This window comes from Podarcis muralis, chromosome 10 (genome assembly GCF_964188315.1).
Source record: "Podarcis muralis chromosome 10, rPodMur119.hap1.1, whole genome shotgun sequence".
Classification (NCBI taxonomy): Eukaryota; Metazoa; Chordata; class Lepidosauria; order Squamata; family Lacertidae; genus Podarcis; species Podarcis muralis.
In genome coordinates, this window is record NC_135664.1 from 8,148,541 (window position 1) to 8,170,980 (window position 22,440).

Genomic DNA, 22,440 nt, shown 5'->3' on the forward strand with positions numbered 1-22,440 from the left:
GTGTATAGTAACTTTTTATTTTATAAACAATAAAATATAAAAATATATTTTATTTTTATATAACTTTTGTAAACAAAGATCATAGGAATAATGATACAAATGAATAGATTAAGTCTTCTATTTCATTTGTATATCAACTACAGAATGCACATTTAACTGGTAAAGTTAAAAAAAAGTATTTTAAACATTTCAAAAGAAAGCATTACAAAAGGAAGTATAATATAAAATGCCCATTTAAAACAGCACAATTAGTAAGAGAATAAAACATTATCATAAGCATAGAACGTATCTGCTGCTGTTGCTGCCAGCCCTGCCAGTGGTAGTTCTCAGCCAGGCTCCCAAGCCAGGTTGAAAAAAGCCCTGCAAGGCAGGGAACAGGTCTTCCAGGATTCACAGCCAAAACACACTCTCCTTTTTATAGCTTTCCTTTACTGTTCATCAATGATCCTGGCATATGCTTGGGCTTGTTTGTAACTTCCCTAAGCTGCTGTTTACATTTTAATTTCTATTATGTGCTTAAAAATAACCTTCAAGCATGCTGGGGTGATTTAATTCTCCTGACTCTCCTTTTCAACTTCCTTCTGAGATTTCTTCTCTTGAAATTTAGGGCCCCTCTGGACTGGTGGTTTTCGGTATGTGTATTCTGCAACATGCACTGATGGTGCATTAAAGATGGGTTCATACTGGATACATTGTTCTGGTTTAATAGGTGTCCCCCGATATTCCTGTACTGGATTATTGCCATCTGTGCTATAGCACAAAAATAGACCCCAGAACTTAGAAAAGTTAAAAGATTTTAGTGTGAAACTATGGGTCATGCACCTATTTTGAAAAAAGCAGTATGACCACCCCAAAACATATGCTGCTTCAAATGCTACTCTCAACAGAGAGAAATGGAGCATTCTGCATAAAACACTTTGGCCTTAAATAATCAAAACTGATCGGAAAACAATCTTCCAGCGGTTTGGTTATTATACCAGCTCTTCATTCCGGATCAATCTCTCTCTCTGATATTTTTTTTAAAAAAGTTTATTTGCATAATACATAATATTATGATTATTTAATTCAATAAGACTTCCTAAGCATACACATATAGAGAGTAATGACTTGCTTTCAATTGCCTGGAAGTCAGGGAAAACTCGAACGTGATTGGGCTTCTTTTGAGTGGTATTATCTGCATTGAACCATCTCTTTTCCTATCCGCTCCCCTTCTTCGAGACGTATCTACGATATGGAGAACAGGAGCGCTCCTCCTTGCTACTGTGTTTGACTTAAAGGGTCCCTACAGGGCCACAATATGCTGGTTGAAGAAATACACGTGTCCCTAAGAGTCTTGTTTACCAACGACCGAGAGCCTTCTGGGAAATGGTGTTCATCAGCCCTGCGCTTAGCTAGCTTATAAGGCGAAGAGAAACAACAAATCCCACTGTCCTCTGCGGCTCGGGAGGCTGGCCAACACCTATTTACGACTCTGCGTTCGGGATGACTGGCAGGGCCTCCCGTCCAACCGAAGGCGCGGAAGGACATCAAAACAAGTCTGTTTTCCACGGAGGAAACCTGACAGGCATTCGCAAGATCCAATGAGCAGAGAGAGGCATTTGATGGGCGTCCGCCGGAGCCATTAGGAGCCCAAAGTCCATAAAAAGGCGGGCGGGGCTTTCCCGAGAGAGAGAGAGAAAGAGAGAGGGCGGGGAAAGAGAAAGCTGAAGGGAGTCCTGTAATGGCGACGGGTTTGGTAAGTAGCGAGAAGTTTTGGAGCGAGCGTGAGGGGCGGTCAGGAAGGGAAGCGGACGGACAGTTAGGAAATAAGTTGTTTTGAAGGCTTTTCTTTCCCGCCTGAGGGCCGTCGCGGTGGGGCGGGCAGAGGGGAAGCTTTTTGTTGGCGGTCACTTTGTGAGGCGCCGAAAAACGGCTGAGGAGAAAAGGAGGGGAGGAAGCAGAGGGCGCGACTCCCCGGGGGGGGGGGGGAGAGACCCCCTCCAATACGGCAACGGGCAAACTGCCACAGGCGAGGGGGGCGTTAGACCCGAGGAGAGCCCCCCCCCCGCACTTCTGTTCCTCCTTTTTTGCCCCCTCCGCCTCGCCCTGCGTGAAGAGACCCGCTTGCTGATTTGGCCAGCTGAGGGGAACGGGCCCTTCTCTCGACGCCCGAGAGCGTTTCCCCCCTCAGCTGTGGGGCGCGGGCCCCTTTCCCCGCCCCCACCCCAAGCCTCGTCCTGTTGTTACGCACTTCTGAATGAATGGGGCCTTTGGGCGCATGCGCCGTGTCCTGCGAGGAAAAAGTTTATAAACAAGGGGCGAGGGGGGGGGAGAAGCGCTCCTCTTCCAGGCAATGGTCCACGTGACCAGAGAGGGGCGGAGGGAGAGGCGCTCCGCCCGGTTTTCGGCGCTCTGTTAAAGGGACCAATCGGAGCCCCGCGGCTCGTGCTCTCGCGCGTGACTCCCAACCGCCTCCCTCCCCTCTCGCCAGGCGCGTGACAGATACTTGGCGAACGGGCGGCGCGCGAGAGTCCTCCCCGCCCCCCCCCGCCTCCTGTTCTTGTTTTGCGCAGATCCCGAGACGCTGCGCGGGGGGGGAGGGGCGGGGGGAAGGGGCGGGGCTGACAGTGACAGAAACGCAGCAGGAGGAGCTAGCTGGATCAGGGCTGGCCGCCCTCTTCCACTTTCTCGGCTTGTATAACAGCGGGAAGTGGCATCAATTAAGTAACCGCACAGCTGTATCCAGCTTCTCTCTCTCTTCTCCCTTGTGCAAACCCTGCATGTTTCGTAGAGTCGTAGAACAGACTGTCGGGTTGGAAAGGACCCCCCCCCCCCCCAGGGTCATCTTGTCCAGCCTCCTGCAAATGCAGGAATCTCAACTAAAGCCTCTCCTCTACTTTAGAACCTGTTTTTTTTTAATTAAAAAAAGCATTGTGTGTTTGTGTCGTGAAGCATCCTGAGATCTATGGATGGAGGGTGGCATTCAAATTTAATAATAATAATAATAATAATAATAATAATAATAATAATAATAACAACAACACTATTCAAGGAAGGAGAGTCCAAAACCTCACGAGGGAGACGGTTCCACTGTCAGAAAGTTCCTCCTGTTTAGTCAGGATTTCCTTTCCTGTAACTTGAAGCCATTGTTTTGGGTCCTACCCGCTGGAGCAAGAGAAATTAAGGTTGCTCCATGTGACAGCCCCTTAGATATTTGAAGACTGCTGTCATATCTCCTCTCCAAGTCATTATTATTGGACTAGACATGCCCAACCCCCTCAGCTGTTCCTCATAAGGCTTGATTTCTAGACCCTTGATAATGTTCCTCACCCTCCTTATACTTTGAGCTGCGTGAAGATGGCAAACCAAATAGGAGCCAGAGGGGGTGCACTAGGCCAAGCATGGCTGTAGGGAGGGCCAGAGGGTCACTGGTGGCTACTGTTGTCTCTAGCTGTGAAGATACCATTGTTTCTGCACTGCCCCCCCCCCCATTGACCTTTTTGGGGGGCGGTGAGGGAACACTGAATCCACCAACTGAGAAGAATCTTTCTGTGATTTGCCTTGTGCAGCTTTGATGGTTGCTGGTGAATAAAGTGAGACAGGAGAAAGCTTTGTGGTGGTGGTTTCTTCTTCTTCTTTAAAATAAAGATGTGTGCATGTTACAGGCAGTGCTGGCTCACTGATACATGTAAAGGTATCTTTGACAGCGGGATACTTGTTTTCAAATGCACTTGATTTCCTTGCCTGTTACGATTTTAAGCATGCATCATTCACACGAGTGTCCAATTGGAACATGTGAAGCAATCTTAAGAGTGCACCTGTTGTTTGTTTATAATGTTGAATGAATTGAACACTGCCAAAACCTACCTGAAATGAAATGCAACAGTTTTAAAAATACAGTGGATATCTTAAGGTGAATAGTAATGTAAAATACAAGTTTATGATAAGAACTGCAATGTCAAGTAATATTGCATCAGATGGGAATCTCATCTGCTAGCTAACTGCACAACAGAGGTTGTGAACTCATCTGCAAGTTAAAGGTTTTAAAATATTAAAAGTTTTTATTTGTTGGCAGAATGCCATCAGGGAAGTAGCCATGCAGATCTTCTTTGGGAAGGCTTTCTTACAGTGAGTGGTCAGCAGCATCTTTCTACACTGTAATCTTGCCCATTTTCATATTGTGTACTGGCATGTGAATATAATTTTTTTCAAATTAAAGAAACAATATTCAATCAATAGTTAATTCTTTTTTAGAAAATTCTTAGGACAATGGTGGAAAAGCCATCTGGATGTTTATATAATGACTTACAAGTTATTAAGGATGAAAACAGCATGAGGAAAGAAAGAAAAATCCTACTCATATAATAATAACAATTAATAATAATAATAATAATAATAATAATAATAATTTATTATTTGTACCCCGCCCATCTCCCCAGCCACTCTGGGCGGCTTCCATAGAAACCAAAAAACACTAAAATATCATACATTAAAAACTTCCCTGAACAGGGCTGCCTTAAGATGTCTTCTGAATGTCAGGTAGTTGTTTATCGTTTTGACATCTGATGGGAGGGCGTTCCACAGGGCGGGCGCCACTACCGAAAAGGCCCTCTGCCTGGTTCCCTGTAGCTTTGCTTCTCGCAATGAGGGAACCGCCAGAAGGCCCTCGGCGCTGGACCTCATTTGCATTTTTATGCCTTATTTGCATTTTTTGTCTCAAAATTGATACCTATGTGTGAAAGCTGGCATTGTTTTTCTCTAGTGGATGGGTTCAGTTTCCTCTGTAGATCTGCGCACACCTGTATATTGCTTTCCGAGCAGTCTACTCTGATTACTGACTAGTGGAGAGCTTGGCTCTGTATCCAGCCAGTACGTGGCTCTTGAGCCCCTTCCACGGACCATTTTGATAGATGGGTGGGGTTGCCCACTTATCAGTCAGTTGACATCAAGTGACCCCACAATCCTCATTTTAGGCAGCAAATGACTGCACTATGGAATTCTGTAAGAATGATTGGAATTGTTACTTAAAAAAACCTTTTCCTTGTGGATAATTTCTGTGGGCAAATTTTGAATCACAAAGTGGAGGGGGACAAGATGCAATTCCTGCAGGGACTCAATTTGGCTCTTTGCCTTGCTACAGTACTTGGCTTTCTTTCTCTGAAAGGCAAAACAATATGCTAGTGAGACCTGAAACAAAATGTTGCAGTATGGAGTGTTCCTGCTCAGGTTCTAACCAGCCATGTCCTCTTCTAGGACACCCCATTCCATTTCCCTTCTCCCTCAGTTTTTGATTCCTCCTCCCTGAAAAAACACTTGGGATGCTCACTCGTCCTCATTGGTCTGTGTCTAAGTCCCCTCCCCCTGTCCCCCGTTAGGGTTTATTCCTATCTTTCTTTTTAACTAGTCCTGGAATTCCCTTGCGCATGTTCCCTCTTATTTCTTAGAAGAAGCCCCATTTTGGCTACACTGTGGTTAGCACTCACCAGCTGACTTTGTTGTTAGGAGTGATGTTGGGATATGAGTTTAAGTTGTGTATTTATTCAGTAGCTTGAAGATTGCAAATTTTGTCTTCCAGAGGTTTTTTTGTATAAATTATGGCTGAATCTTGCTGTTTACAGACTGATTCTGTATTTCAAGATGCATAAAGGAAAGTGTTTACACATGATGTTTGATTGTTGCTCTTCTGCCTTGGTTTTAATTTGTAAATTATCCATTGCTATCTGACATATGCAAAGACCTTATGGCTGGCTTTTGTTATTACTCAGAGTAACAAGTTATTGCTTTAGAAGGGTGTGTCATTTTAGGGAGTGAAACTTAATTTTTGCAAATTTCTTCAGTGAGCAGCCTTACAAATAATTTTTTGGGGTGTGAGGAATTCAAATCTGCCATTATGTTTGTTATTGGACAATATTTAGCTTGGTAAAGCTACTTTTGATTAAAAAACAAATAAATTGGAAAACCAAATAATTTTAGTTTTCCCTTCTGAGAATGTTAAGTACTGCTATAAAATTTTAGTTTTATATACATAAAACATCCTACTAAGTATACATTACCTTGAAATCATAAAACAACATTAGACAGTAATGACATCAGTTAATAAGAAATTTAAACAACAGGTTTCATCAAGTCTTGCTTTTATTCATTCTTGGATATCAGCCATTGACTTGCTTCTTGGCCTCTAATATAGCCCTCACTTTTCTCATGTGTATATACCCTGCCTGCTGCCTCTGTGACTTGTTTCTCACACCTCTCTATAAGACTGAGAATGACAGGGCCACTGTGGAACTTGCATTGGCTTGCCAGTAAACTTTTTTACTTCTGCTGTAGTAAGTTTACATGCCAAAGGAGGTTCATACACCTCGCCAGACCAGTCTTGTCAACTCCCAGCAGGGATGAAGCACTGGGGTTTATGGAAGGTGTCTTCCTCGGACATATAGGAAGATCTCCCAGTGTGTAATCTCTGCCCCTCAAGTCAACATCTGAGCACAAAAGTGTCTGGATTATCATTTTGCTGAATACATACTATCCTGCATGCTGAATGGTTGGCCAAGCAGCATCCACTACAGCCGTCTTTTGCAGCCTTAACTCACCACAGCTGAAACTCTGGTCTTTTTCAGTGATCAAGCTAGCATCCATAAAGGCAGCAGTGGTTATGGCAGCTGTGGCCACAGGCCAACACCATAGCTGATGCTTTGCGTAGCAGCATTATGTATTTCTAATGTGTTGCACTCTTCTTTTTATTAGAAGTGGAAGGTGTACTTGGTTTTCCAAATGTCAAATAATAACTTCCATCATTTCCATCTTTGGCATCAATGAGGGTGACAAAAGAACTGTTTGCTCAGTCCCACTTGTCAAGCATTTTAGGGTAAATGTCAGTTGCAAGACTGGCTGTTGGGTAGTTTCTGACATCCTCACCACTTTGTCCTCTTTGCAGAAGCCCATCACAAAGTTGGGAGTTCAGAGTTCCAATTAGGTTGCTCATATGTATGTTCCCAGCCTTGTTCTCTGTTTAGAAGCCATTGTAGGTCAAATCCCTATGGTTAGGATGGTTGTAGTAGTAGAATTATAGAGTTTGAAGGGCCCCTGAGGATCATCTAGTCCAACCCCCTGCAATGCAGGAATATGCAGCTGTCCCTTATGGGGATCAAACCAGCATCCTTGGTGTTATCAGCACTGAGCCAGCACTGATGTTTTTAACACACTGATGAAGATTCTTCAACCCTGTGAAAGAAGCAAAATACTCCCTTTTCTGCCTCAAATTCAGATAAATTGAATTTAGTTAGAATAGCTCTTACTATAAAACATACCATTCCATCATTTTAACCAATGAATGCAACATATTGTTAGCATGGTTGTATAAAGAATCATGCTGAGATGTTACATTTGATGAATTGTGTAGTCTGTGTAGAACAATAATGTCAGGCAAGAGTTAGCTATGAGTCTTGGAGACATTTTAATTGGCAAAAATTTTTATAGTGAATTGGGGGTGATAGATCTTGGTAATCCATCTTCATGCAGTTGTAACTGTAGTAACTTAATGCATGTAATTTTCTCATTCTGCTTAAGTCAGATAATCTGAAACATCCTACCATGGTTTGGGAAGTTAAGACTAACCAGATGCCTAATGCAGTGCAGAAACTCCTGTTAGTGGTGGACAAGAGAACTTCAAGGATGAATGAATCATTGGAATTACTGAAGTGTAATGAGAACCTCCCATCTTCTCCTGGATATGCATCTTGTGATGAGCACATGGAGCTTGGTAAATACTCTGGCTTTCTTAAAATAAACTGAGTATGCATTTGTGTTACACAATGAGATTCATATAGCATTCATTGGGTACCATTCAATTGTATGTAGAGTTGAGAGTGGGACTCATTTAGCCCAGATACTTTGGCCAAGATCTAGAGTGCATATTGGGTCTATGCAAGGGAATTAGGCAAACTTGCTGAATTTTTATTATTGCATTCCCTTGAATGACTTGATTCTATGCCAAAAAAACAAATGCGTTTGGAAACTCCCTTCAGTTTGCCATGGAGGGAAGGAGCATTGTCAGCTTGAAATTGCAGAGAATGCTGTAATAATAGCAACATGAATGTGCTGGAAGTTGGCCACAATTGGTGGATGTCTTCTGCTTCTTTGCTGATGCCATATGATTTCCTCATTTTTTAGAAGACTGTTCCCAAAGGGTGACAATATACCTTTCACTAGATGAAAATACCAAGATAAGGTTGGTTTCAAAGACTCTGGGCATTGCCAATTCTAGATATTCTAAATAATATAATATCTGTCCTATTTGAGGAAATTGCACATGAAGCTCCACCTCTGTCAATATCTGCTTCAGTCATGCAAATATGAGGTGGTGCACAAATGTTGGGTTGAGTTCTTCATTGCTTGATATTGTGTGTTCAGTGTAGTTTTTATGAAGGGACCCTCCAGAAACATACCAAGTTGCTTGCTCTGGAGACTCCTGTGTTTAAACATAAACTCAGATGGGACAGTTCAGAACCTACATATATCACCCTCCATTTCCAATGCTGCTGGCATAATTTGATAATCCCTGGCCTACGGGATAAGCAGTGTCAAAATCCCAAACTGCGTCAGCAAAAGCCTTTCCAGAAACAGACAATACTGGTGTAGTTAGAGGTGTGGGCTCCTTCCACCCAGCTCAGGACATTTCATGTTCCCATTTTGGTGTGATGGTGCAGTGATGGGCCTTGAAGGTAGGAAATGCCCATGGACAATAGGAAATTTGTCGTCATCCCCCCTGAATCATAATAGCCGGGGAGATCGACCTTAATTGACCTCTAGACCTTAGGTTGTGCTGGTCTAATCCGTAGGAATCAATCAGACCATGTGCTCTTCTTTGCAGATGATCTTCCTGAACTGCAGGCTGTTCACACTGATTCTACCCCACCTGCACTTTTCCAGCTGAGTGCTGATGTCTCGCATCAGGAATATTCAAGGCCTTCATGGAACCAGCATACCTCAAGCAGCAGTTCAGAAAATGCTTATACTTGTGAGAATGGAGTGAACTGGTTGACAGAATTGGCAAACATAGCTACTAGTCCACAGAGTCCTCTAATGCAGTGCTCTTTTTATAACAGGTGTGGTGCAGATTCACATTTCTTACATTTCTATCCATTTTGTAGCTTGCAGCATTATTCATATTGTTTAAAGAGTTTTATTTTGCATTAAACTTTGGGATACTACCCTTTTACAACTGGAATCTCCTTGCATGGGTGGTTGTCTAAAGGCATAGCAACTGTTTTAAACATGTAATAACATGAAACAAAAAATTTAATGGTAATTGCAGAGTCCCTGTTTTTAAAGTAGGCTGTTGACAATTATCACGTTTACTTGCTTTAGCAGTTTATTGTTTAAATTTATTTTTGCTCCTTCTATTTGTGTGCCACCCAGTCTACTTGCTTACGATCTAAATAAACCAAAATGTTGCTCGCTGTTGCTTTGGGCCCCTCAGTCACTGTTCTGTAGCTGAAAGGGTGGCAGGAGGCTGGAGCTTCTAGGCTGCCCTGCCATGTAGAACACTGTAGCTAAAGGGCTGATTCTCCCTTGTGTCCCCCAGCTATAGCCTGGCATAAGGAGGTCTTCAAGGAACTTACTAAGTTTATTCCCCAGCCCTCCTTTCTTTGTAGCAATGAGCATTGGTTGGACTACTTGCTGTGTTAACCTCTTTTTCATCTATGTGTTTTGGTAACACTGGGGCAGACTGCTGCGGTGTGATAATAGTAAAAAATAGTAAAAAAATTGAGCACAGTATTTGTTGATGAAACCAAGCACATCATAGAAATGTTAGCAGCATTATGTTCTATTGCCAAATACGCAAAGGGAGAAAAGACCTCGAAGTTACAGAGTATAATTTATTGGCCAAACACATTTAAAGATTTTTATTTTTTCAGGAACCACTGATTTTGGTCTGTTCAAAGAAGCAACTAAGACATTACTATCTCAGAATTGTCAATAAATTACTCTTGGTGTACCTGTGATGCTTTTCCTTCTTTCCTTCCTTGAGCAATATCTGCTTATATATATATATATTTAACAATTATTTCCTAGATCATCTCCTGTTCATCTAATAGCTACAAGCAAAAGTTTACATTCCTATGCACGTCCTCCACCAGAATCCTCTCAGAGTGACTCTGGTTTTCCTAAGCATCACATTGATGAAACACCTGTCAGACATGAAAGGGTAAGCTTTGTTTATTGAACTAGCTAAAGACCAGATTTAAACTTTTTAGAAATTGAAATAGCTTTACTTTGCCAGTTGCTCATTTAGATTTTTTACTTGTTTAGTGTTGGGAGCAATCTTTGTGGTAGCGTACATAGCTTGAAGAGCTCACAATCCAAGGGAGGTACAGAATGAACTACAAAAGACCAAGCTTTATGATGTTCACTATTTTATGCTTGGCAAGTAGATTAAAACATGAGAGAAGCTGTGAAACAAAACATCAAAACACATGGAACGTTGTCTTATTCATTTCTGCTACTGTCAATACAGAACATTGTATTCTGGTTCTTAGGCCAATTTAAAACATACATTTTTAGCATCACTTATTTTTGAGAACAGTTGTCTTGGCAGTTTTCTGTTTGCCTTAATCATGTTGCACGTGTCATTTTGTCTAGCATCAGGGGGACACACTAAGGTGGGGTGAGCTTTGTGTGTGAGAGGGAGAGACAGACAGACAGGCAGAAATGAGGAAAGTAGCACAGGAATGCTTAAATATGGAACTGGGTCTTTGGTTTGTGAAAGATTTGTTCCATAATGTAGTTGCTACAAAGAGTCATATAAAAGATGTAAAATTTAAGAATACTTGGGAAAAGACATGGCAGTGATTAAGTGAAATATTAGAAACCACATGCAGCTTGGTTTTGCAAGAAACTGTAAAATATTCATATTGTCCACCTAGAAATATTTATTTAAAAATCTTTATGTGGCTTTGTTTTCTCAACAGACAAATAGTGAATCAGAGTCTGGAATTTTCTGTATGTCATCCCTGTCAGATGACGATGATCTAGGATGGTGCCACTCCTGGCCTCCAACTGTTTGGCATTGTTTCCTTAAAGGTAAAATGCCATATATTACATGGCAGGATTTAATAATTGGTTTTGTCATTTTGATGACACTAATTTTCTTTTTAATAAAACTTTAGGAACACGTTTATGCTTTCATAAAGGACGCAACAAGGAATGGGAGGATGCTGAAGATTTTGCTAGGTCCACAGCCTGTAAAAATGAAATGGATGATTCAGTGAGTACTTACAAAGTAAGTTTTTCTTTTCATATTCTTTTGTAATGACCACAGCAATTTATCAACTGTTTGCCTGAGTTAATTTCTAAACGTTGCATGCTTTAAAGAGAGACAGACAGCAAAGGAAAGCATTTACATGCAGCCATCTTAGTAGGGTAGCCTGTGAGGAAGGGGTAGAAAGGTATGGTTGGCTACTTGGCTGCATATCCAGGAACAATGGCAGCTTGCGCAAGACAAGCAGCTGATGCTAAACTATTTGGCGATAGTGTCAAAGGGAAAGTTTCCTCGTTTGAAGTGCTGCTGCAAACTAGGCTGATTACATATGAAGGAACTCCTGCCTGGCACGTCTTGCCCATTGTGGCTGATCATATATGTAGTAAACAAATCTAGTGACTAAAGTGAAATAAATGTTAGTGGCTGAGCCAGAAATATTGTGAGAAGGAGAAAGTGACTGTTTTTGCCAAACAAATTACACACTCTTAGTTCTTTTAGGATGAGAGTAGTTTCAATGTCCGTAGACTCACGTGTTCCTTGAATAACCAAAGCTCGCCTGTTCTACAGGGATATGGATCTGATGGTTTGAAGTTGATATCCCATGAAGAAAGTGTTTCATTTGGCGAGTCAGTTCTAAAATTGACTTTTGATCCTGGCACAGTGACAGATGGCTTGCTTACTGTAGAGTGTAGACTAGATCATCCTTTCTATGTTAAAAACAAAGGTAAGAATTATTATAACTATTGTAATGCATGTAGAACATCACTGTACAGTATATTCTGGTAATCCAGCCATCCTCTTATTGCCATAAACTGTCAGAGTCTTTCTACCTCTGCTTTTAAAAAAACCAATCTATTACCATGTCAAAAACTTTCTTCTTCATCTCTGCAGTCTCTTCTGTCTCTGTGCAGAAAATGTCTAAAACTTCCATGTACATCCTCCTCAGTTCTTTCAACCTCCCAGCGTTAGTACATTTAGCGAACACCTCTAATACTAGAGACTTTTTTCTGAGGAAAATAAAACCTTGTTCCAGCAGGCTTTTGGGAACTGTCAATTTTTAATGGAAGGGCCAGTATCATACTGTTTTCATTATAATTATTTGTATGGTTTTACCAGATTTTTAAAGATATTCATATGTAAATGTTTGATTGTTTTTTAATTACTGCTTTTTCTAAGTTTCTAGCACTTCTTTATTTTTATGTTAGCTGCCTTGAGTCCCTGTCAGGAAAAAAGGCAGGATATAAATAAATATAGAACAGCAGGCTTATGTTAAATGCAAATACCTGCTGGAGAAGGAGGTCTGGAACTCTTCTGGCAGGTTCCAGCATGGTAGATACCTATGTGTAAATTAAAGCGTTTGCTATCTCTTGCAATGAAACTCATGTAGCATCCCAATGGTGAATATTTTGATTGCCATGATGTTATGCTGTAACGTTCGTTTGGTTTGTGCCATCTGAACTCCTTTATGTGCAGGCACAGCAGGTCCTAGGGTACTGGAAAAGTTTGATGTCTTCCATGATACTGAAAATCAACTGTTACCCTTGTATATTATTTGAACAAATGAAAGCATTCAACTTCTGGGAAGAGCTTTATTTACCAAATAACCCCTGATCCTACTAAACTCAATTGTGCTCAAGTTCCCTGGAAAATAGTGCTGTTTGCATTTACTCCCAGACATTATTCAGTTGCCTCACTGATTTCAGTAGGAGTTAAGCATGACTAACTTTAGATAACATCATACCCATGACTTTTTGGATATTGATATGGAGCAGAGGGAAAGCCGTAAGCTCTTAATTGTGCAATATTTTCCTTGCTGTAAGTGGTGAAGTCCTGTTAGACTATCCACTCCTTTGGTGGTAGGATATGTTTAAAATAAGCAATTAAAAAAATGATGTGAACAACAATTTTTTTCCTGTTCTGAAATACTGAGATTCTAAAGCCTCTTTCTCCCCTTTCTCTACATATGTGGTGACTCCATGGCACTTTGGGCAGGTTCCTTATGTGTTTTATTTCTAATTGTAAAACACCTAGGGGAACACTAAGGGTGCAATCCTGGAAACACTAAGGGTGCAATGCCCAGGGATCATAGGATATATTGGGTCTCCCTCTCTGACATTAGAGATTCGATGCCACACTAGAGAAAGAAATTTTGTGTCAGATTTTGCCCCCACCCTGGCGCAGAAACCTCTTGATGCCCTAGCCCAGCCCAGAATTGGGCATGTTGAAACTGGTTCAAAGGTGTGTCAGGGAGGGTTGGGGAACAGCTTGGATCAAAAGCTGTCCTGATCCCACAACATGCTCCCAAACTCTGGAGAGATAAGAGACCAGGTCAGTAATTGATCTAAATCTCTCTCAGTAATTGTTATCCCAGTGTTCACAATGGGAGGGAAACCGTGGAAGGGAAGAGAGCCTGCAAAACAGATGAATGTGTGCAAGAGCATTCCTCCAACTCACTTTTCCACTCTTAGTGAGAGCCTGGCAGATCTTTGTCTGATTGCTTAAATCGCCTTCATATTCTTGACATTTCGATTCTAAATACATTTGCTAAGGAGGAAGCCACATTTAACACAGTGGGGCTTATTTCTGAGCAGATGTATATAGAATTGTGTTTCGTGCTATTGGGACTCTAAATAAAGAAAATCTGAGTTGCTGGACTATTTATCTAATTCAAGGTTTTTTCCATTCAGGCTGGTCATCTTTTTATCCGAGCCTGACTGTGGTTCAGCATGGAATTCCATGTTGTGAAATGCACATTGGAGATACATGTCTACCTCCAGGACACCCTGATGCCATTAATTTCGATGATTCGGGTGTGTTTGATACATTCAAAAGGTAACTCTTAAGAATGGAGAGTATTTTATTTTATTTCAATTGTTTTTTTGCTACCTTGAGCACTGATTGGTGGAAGAAAGACACATGAATATAACTAATAGATAAATAGTGTAAGTATCAAGTTAACTATTTCTCCATGGTTTTCTTAGGTGTTACTAACAATTTGTTGGTTCCTTCTATTCCAGTTTAAATTTTAAACACACACAAAAAACAGTCAATGATGTTTCTCAGACTTTATGAATTTATTTTTCTTACAGTACCTTGAACAAGTAGCAGATGATGACAATCTTAAATAAAACTGATTGTGCGGGGTTTTGGTTTTTTTGTAAAAAAACTTTTAGAATGCAGTTTAAATACAATATTGGGTGTTATTTTTGGAAATGTTGGACACATGAACTATATTTTAGCAATTTGTTTTCTTTATTCATGGTTGACTGCATATCAGCTTTACCTGTAGTATCAATAAAAAATCTATAGAATTATCAGTTTTCTTCCACTAGGGGGTAGGAAACGACCAGTTTCAAGCCTTCAGTTAGAATGTGTGGCATGAATAAGAGATGAATTTACCTCTAATTGATATACTAAATGAGATGGAGGACAAGATCCAGCAAATGGGAGCATTGTTAGGTGTTATTTGAGAGTTGTGATGTTAAATTCTTGAGAATAATTTTTTGGAGAATATTCTCAAGAATATTCTGGATAATATTCTTGATTAATATGAATATTAGAGAATTTTAATTTAAAATAGGAGATTATTCATTTTAATGCATTGAAAATGATATAATTTTAATGTACTGAAAAAGTTATAATTTGCTAATATACATGTTTATTTCATGGGTAAACTTGTTCAGATGGCAACCAAAAACTGTACAGATACTTTTATTCAATGCAGTGAATTCGTATTCTTTGATATTATTATTTTTTTGCACCAAACTTGAAAATTCAACATGAATGACTCATGTTAATCACTAAGCCTGCCACTAACTTTGAATTCTAATTATGTTGTTTATGTATGAAATGTAGCTTTTAAAGTAAAGGGACTATAAAAAAACTCAGGTCCGCTACATGAGTATGTTATTTAATAAGCATATCTACATGGTACAGTATTTTCAGTGCAACACTAATACAATCAATATAAAGTTTAAAATAAATGCTATTATTTCCAGAAAATAAAACACAAATAATCAGTAATGACAAGTGACATAACACCAGAAATGCAAATTGCTATCTGCTTAGACAAGTAAGGCAACATACAATGTATTTAAATTATAACTGATAAATTGTCACAAGAAATAAATTTATTTTAAAAATAGGCTTTAAGTAACAAGTGTCAAATGTTTACAAATTTATATTGACTCCTCAAACATCTTAAGAGGATAAGTCACCATCTTCATCTCCACTGGTAACAGAGCTTTCAGTTCCACACTGATCATCTGATCATAGAACAAAATTGATGGTTGTGTAAAATTCACCGAGTTTGTTAGAAGCTGTGTTTTCTTCTTCTAGGAGTTTTAAGTTATTTACTAGATTTTTATAATGTGGGCTGTAAAACTGGTTCTTACATTAGAATTTACAGTTTGGGGAGAATAGTCTCATTCTCGAGATTATTCTCCGGAGAATATTCTCACCTCACACCACTATTTGAGAGTAAATCTAGACTTGAAAAATAAAACCAGCAACTTATTTTTTAAACGGATTTCTCCCTTTCAGTTATGATTTTACACCGATGGATTCCTCTGCGGTTTATGTGCTAAGTAGTATGGCTCGCCAACGCCGTGCTTCTTTATCTTGTGGAGGATCAGGAAGCCAAGACTTTGAAAGATCAGAATGCAGTACAAACTGTGGACCTGCGCAGTCATCACAGATTTCACCCAATTCTTTGTATAGTAAAGCCAGCAAAAGCCACAGCTCAGGGACTGCAAGTACTGTGAATGCCACTTCTCCCAACAAATGCAAAAGACCAATGAATGCCTTCATGCTTTTTGCCAAAAAGTACAGAGTAGAATATACTCAGATGTATCCAGGGAAAGATAACAGGTAAGAATGTGTATGCTTCTGATTGTGATTTACATTTTAAGTGCAGAGAGTTCAGATGTGGGTTGCTGGCCTGATAAACGAAATATTATTTTCATTGGGGTCCTTCAAAATTGCCTTTGAAAATGATTCCAAAATGGAAACTTGCATATTGATGTGGTTTGATGTAATGTTCTTTGTACAACCAAGGGTCAAGCAGTGGGTTTGTAGAAGTGCTTAAAACACAGTTTCCCGGTTTGCATCTCATTGGAAACTGTGGATTAACAAACAAAAGAAGTTTTCTCTAAAAGAGCAGAGAGTAAGAAGCACTCATCATTAAGGGACATCATGTCTGACTCAGTGAATATTGTCAGTGGCAGCATGCCCTATTACAGTGCTATCGTCATTTTTGATGGATGGAATGGGAAGCAGGCGGGAACAAAATTATGACGTGGCATAATTACAAAAAACTACATGATTGCTTGGCTTATTAGTGTCTATTCCTGGCTAACTACATACTTCCATGATTATGGGGCGTGTTTAAAGATGTGGTTGCTAAACCTCTTCTTCCCTTTCTTTTCTTCAATGAATGGATAGCTAACCTCTGGTCATCCAACTAACTCCCATCAGCCGGTCAGCGTGGCCAACAATTGAGGATGGTGGGAGTTGTGGTCCAGCAGTACTGGAGGGCCGTAGGTTAACCATCCCCATTTTAAATTTAGGAACACGTGCTTTCAGTTAGGAAAGTGGTGCTTAAACAAAGGGAACAGATCTCAAGATGCTTCATTGTAAGCTTGTCTCAAAGTATGCATTATATAAATCAGGCATAGGCAAACTTGGCCCTCCAGATGTTTTGGGACTACAACTCCCATCATCCCTAGCTAACAGGACTAGTGGTCAGGGATGATGGGAGTTGTAGTCCCAAAAACATGTGGAGGGCCAAGATTGCATATGCCTGATATAAATGGTAGGTGGTGTTATTGTCATGCATGGCAGAAATGTTATGTATTCTAGGCTGCAATCCTACAGACACTTATCTGGGAGTATGCACTGCTGAATAGCAGCAAAGGAGAACTATAGCAAGGCACACAACAAACTGGTGGTTGTATTAATGTTGAATTTATTTATCAGTGGTTTCTTATATACTGTTATTAAAGTAGCCACAAGCAGTATGTTTTGGACACATCTTTATATGCCTAAAGCAAAGTACATACATACTCTTCCAAACTCTGCAACTTTGGACTGGCCCAATGTGAACTTGCAGACACATACTGACTTCATCCATTATTTTAAGATTAGTTGTCAGGATAAGTGGAATAAATATAAAACACTTTATTGTGTGAATTATGGTAATAGATGTCTAATTGAAATGTATTTGTATTCAGCAATAAGGAGATGCAAGCATAATGGGTATTACTGTATTTTTCGCCCCATAGGACGCACCAAGTTTTTGGGGGGGAAATAAAGAAAAAAAATTCCCCCCCCCCAGGCGCTTGCGGGGCAGGCAGCGGGGAGAAGCGCTCTTCTCCCCGCCGCCCGCCTGCAGACCAGGTTCGGGGACAGCACGAAGACGCGCTGCGCCTCCGAGCTGTCCCCGGAGCTTGCGGGGCAGTCAGCGGGGAGAAGCACGCGTCTCCCCGCCGTCAGCCTCCAAACCACATCGGGAGACAGCGGGATGGCGGAGTTCCGCCTCCCCGCTGTCCCCTAACCATGTGGGGCTGGCGCTGCAGCTCTCCTGAAGCCTGGACAGCGAGAGGTGTCGGTGCGCACCGACCCCTCTCGCTCTCCAGGCTTCAGCGAAAGCCTGTATTCGCCCCCTAGGATGCACACACATTTCCTCTTCATTTTTGGAGGGGAAAAAGTGCGTCCTATACAGTGGTACCCCGCAAGACGAACACCTCGCAAGACGGAAAACCCGCTAGACGAAAGGGTTTTCCGGTTTGGAGGCGCTTCGCAAAACGAATTTCCCTATGGGCTTGCTTCGCAAGACGAAAGCCCATAGGGAAATCTCCGGGACAGCGGGGAAGCGCAGCGCATCTTCCCCACTGTCCTCGGACCTCCACCCGCCGCCCGGCATCGGAACCAAGCTCCGATGCCGGGCGGCGGGGCCGCGAAGCCTGGGCACGCTGATCTCAGCGCGCACAGGCTTCGGCATGCTGGCAACTCTCCGCAAGCAGCGGGAGCGCTCCCGCTGCTTGCGGAGAGGTCTGCGAAGCCTGTCCAGGACAGCTTTTGAAGGGGGGGGAAGCAAAGACTTTCGCCCCCCGCCCGCCTTCAGAAGAGGTCCAGGACCTCTTCTGAAGGCGGGCGGGGGGCGAAAGTCTTTGCTCCCCCCTGCCTGCCTTCAAAAGCCATCCGGGACAGCGGAGAAACGCGCTGCCTTTCTCCGCTCTCCCGGGAAGGCAGGCAGAGGGGAGCAAAGACTTTCGCCCCCGCCCGCCTTCAGAAGAGGTCAAGGACCTGTTCTGAAGGCGGGCGGGGGGCGAAAATCTTTGTCCCCCCTGCCTGCCTTCCCAGGGGCTTTTAAATCGCCCTGGACAGCGGAGAAGTCCTCTGCTGTCCCGGGCGATTTTAAAATGCCGCCCGCCAGCATTTTAAGATTGCCCCGGACAGCGGAGAAGTCCTCCACTGTCCCGGGGTTTTTTAAAATGCTGGGGGTGGGAAGAAAAGCCCTTGTCCCCCCCCCCCCAGCCTTCAGAAGAGGTCGGGGGACAGACTGTCCCCGGACCTGGTCTGAAGGCGGTTTCCCTAGGAACGCATTAATTGATTTTCAATGCATTCCTATGGGAAACCGTGCATCGCAAGACGAAAAACTCGCAAGACGAAGAGACTTGCGGAACGAATTAATTTCGTCTTGCGAGGCACCACTGTAGGGCGAAAAATACGGTAATTACATATGTAGAAGTCTTGAATATTAAGGCCCTGTAATGAGCTGAATGCTTTGCTCTACCATCATCCATGCTTACAGAAAAATAGTTTTCCAAATTTGACAAATTACTTACAAATATCTTCAAAATCATGTAGGACTTCCTGCCTTTCAGTTAATTCAGTGTCACAGGATAATAAACAATTGCACCTAGCTCGAACAAGGACATTATCTCTGAACACTTGAGTGTTTTCTTGTATATAATTTTTATCCTGTGCTATCCTCAGAAAGGAAATGGATACTAGAAAATGTTACATGTGTTGCTGGATTCTTGCATTGACTATTTCCTAAATATTTCTCCTGCAGAGCCATAAGTGTGATACTTGGTGACAGGTGGAAAAAAATGAAAAATGAAGAAAGGCGGATGTACACATTAGAAGCCAAGGCCTTGGCTGAAGAACAAAAACGTTTAAATCCCGACTGCTGGAAACGGAAACGAACAAATTCAGTATGTTTTTCCTCTACTTTGACATTTTAGTGCACATCTTGGTGCTTGGGAATTCACATAGAATACTTCAGAACTGCAGGGCACCCGTCCCTACATTCTCTGTGAAATTTGAAATATAACCCCATGTTTACCAGCAGGCTTTTCCTTTCATAGGGAATTCATTTGTCCATGTTCAAAGTTACCCTTTTCATGATACTGTATGATAATGCACAAAAGGTGGGGTAAAAAAGTCTCTCTCTTTTTGCATTTCCCCATGTAGATTTTAACATCTAAAGGTAGGGGCAAGAATCTGAGTTGCTTATAGCAAATGTCTAAGAAAACTAATCTGTGTATCATCCTCATTCAAAAAGTCCTGCTTTCCCTGGTCATATACCATATATTGCTCTGTTGAAAGAGCAATATTTTGGCACTGACCAAGTACTCAGCCTTATGGCAGTGCATCCGTCATCCCCACTCCCCCCCATCAATTTATTAAATTGATGCCAGCACTGCCTCAAGCCATAGAAGCCAGAGCCAACAAAGAGAAAAATATTTCTAACCAATAGGTGAAGCCGCAAACAATAGGTGAAGCCATAAACTAGCTAAAGTCTACACAGGACTATAGAAAGGCTCTGCCTTTTACATTCTGGGCAGGTTTTGAAACCACCTTACAATGGGGGATAGGAATAAAGTAACACTCATTTTGCGATAGGTGCTTTAAGGAAAACCAGTTGTAGAAAGTATTTATTATGAGTTGGATCCTTAGGTTCCCTTTTAGACCAAATATTTCTGTTGTAGGAAAGGAACCTGGATCCAATGCAATGCTTTTGGATTAAATATATTGGCACAAGATGACCTGAAAGTTCTTCCAACAGGGTTGCCATTGGGGGTTTTTGTGTGTGGTTGTGCTGAAGCAGGTAATATATGTGCAAACTGAGTCTCACACTCAACGCATTCATCTTAATTTCTGGTTCTCATTTTTACAGGGTTCACAATAACATTAGATCGGAATTCTTCTACAAATACATAGTGGAAGAAGACTTGATGATCAAGAATTCATGATTTGTTGTGAAGGTGCGACCATAAAATACTGGCAGCATTGAGTTGTTAGGAATGAGAATTTGCTTATTACAGTAGAGCATTAAGAAAGCTAAAAACTATCAGCATTTAAAAACCAAATTGCCTTATTTTTCTTCCAAACTACATATATGTCTATCAGGTGTAATAGGCTTGAAAATGGATATCCTGTGGTGCTAAAGAATAGTAGGAAGAGGAGCTTTGTATAAATGTTTATTTTTAAGAAAAAATGCAAAAAAGGGGAATTTTAAATATGTAACCTGTTTATACATTGATTCTTATTGCTGATTAATATGTATTGCACAAACTATGTAATTAACTACAAATCTGGGAGCTGGGATTTTCTGACATAATATATGAACTTCTCGTTTGCCCAGTGCCAACAAGTTACCAGAATGTGTGGCTAAGTGGATAGGAAATGTATATACTATATGTATACTATATGTAGCAAAATTGTTATCTTTTTGGGAAGATAACACATTTATAAATTATTTGAGGTGTGATCTCTTCCCAGCAAGAATAAAAAGGATTGCAGAATTGCCAGGGCTCTTGATAAAGGCCCAGGGTTAAATTCATTACTTGCATTATCCCAAAAGAATGGTGCTTCTTCTTGTGGTGTCACCATTTTATTCTTAAAGGGGTTTTTTTTGCCGGGGGGGGGGGGGAGAGACGGGTGTTCCTATGCTGCATATTTTAAAGATTTTATTTTGCCATAAGACATCTTTTATGGTGGGGACAAACTTTGCACTTACTGTAGGTGCAACATTTGCACTTTACTGTTTCCCCTCCATCTATCTAAAAGTAGAGGAAATATGTTAGATTTATGGCTACTTTTGCTGTGAACATTACAACATAGCTTTTAATGTTACTAAATAAAGAGTGTGTTTCTGTTTAAGAATCACAACAATAAATTTCAGCACCTGACATGTCTATGATGTTGCTCCTATGATTTTGCACACTATATTCATGTATTTCAAATAAATTTGTAAAATGTATTGTCTAGTATTATGTACATCAAATGAGTTGTGACTAAATGCCATTACCCACCTATAGGATTGCTACATAGGAGGAGCACTTAAAGCAAGAATGCATAGGATTTTTAATTAAGTAGATTTCCACTCAGAATATAGCATGAGTTTAAGATAAAAACATTGTTACTTCAATGTACATGGAATAAAGAATTATGTAATATGAAAAATGCGACTTTAAACCTCAAGGATTGTTGCCAAGAAGTAAATGTGTATTGTATACACAAAAGGTTTTTCTTGTTGTCAGCTTGGAAGCTCTTTACATGAAAATCTTGTTTCAGTGTCTCCAGGGAAAAGAGCCTTTTTGTGATACAAAATGCTTTGGTTTCTAAATTAAAAAGTGACATTAGAACAGCATTTAAAAGTTTTTTTATTATATATGGAAAGCTGAAGACTGCATAGTGCATTTGATTTCCAGACATTTAAGTATTGACGTCTTATAGTTCTTGGTAGGTTTTGCAAAAGTCAGGTGCTGTTTATATTAATTCTATGTATTACCCTACCAGTACAAATTAAATATGTCAGAGGAGTTTCCATACCTTCCAACGAACATTTTACTGAAGAGTAGACAGTGCCTTCTGTAGCAGTTGTACCATTATGGGATAGACTGGAGCAAATTCCTTTCCTTCTCTACTTCTTACTGACTGAACATAAGCTTCCAGTGCACCTCTGTTTAAAGGAAAAAAACATACTCATTAGAATCGGAAGTGTTTGTTATGTGAGCCTCTAACAACAAACTATATGGATCACACTTTCAATTTTGCACATGTTATTTTGTACGTCCATTCCAGCCCATTTCCACATTAAGCTGTGATTTCTGAAAGAAATGACTCTCTATGAAAATTTGTATTTAAAAAACTTACTTGATTACAAAACACATTTAAAGACAGTATTTTTC

General features: G+C 40.8%; 2 protein-coding genes across 6 annotated transcripts in view; one reads left to right on the forward strand and one right to left on the reverse strand.

Annotated features, from left to right (window-relative positions):
• The first annotated feature begins 1,632 nt into the window (after positions 1–1,632).
• HBP1 (HMG-box transcription factor 1) lies at positions 1,633–21,509 on the forward strand. 2 transcript variants are annotated; one of them, XM_028747462.2, is made up of 11 exons: positions 1,633–1,735; positions 7,546–7,738; positions 8,849–9,083; positions 10,054–10,186; positions 10,950–11,061; positions 11,148–11,260; positions 11,807–11,963; positions 13,927–14,071; positions 15,782–16,108; positions 19,317–19,458; positions 20,424–21,509. In XM_028747462.2, exons 1-11 carry the CDS (start codon positions 1,721–1,723, stop codon positions 20,433–20,435), a joined length of 1,584 nt encoding a protein of 527 aa, XP_028603295.2. In that variant the 5' UTR covers positions 1,633–1,720; the 3' UTR covers positions 20,436–21,509. The 2 variants fall into 2 exon arrangements, with proteins under 2 accessions (XP_028603295.2, XP_028603296.2); XM_028747463.2 differs by having other exon boundaries at positions 1,657–1,735; positions 7,550–7,738.
• The window catches only part of COG5 (component of oligomeric golgi complex 5), a 163,158-nt gene continuing 150,587 nt past the window's right edge, over positions 9,870–22,440 (reverse strand). For 2 of the 4 annotated variants that reach the window (XM_077935795.1, XM_077935792.1), the window contains one exon: positions 21,896–22,211. In XM_077935795.1, the coding sequence (XP_077791921.1) occupies positions 22,097–22,211 (115 nt within the window). In that variant the 3' untranslated portion in view covers positions 21,896–22,096. Of the gene's footprint in view, positions 11,947–15,133; positions 16,359–21,895; positions 22,212–22,440 lie in introns of those variants that run through there. The other 2 variants (XM_077935793.1, XM_077935794.1) reach the window with 2 other exon arrangements.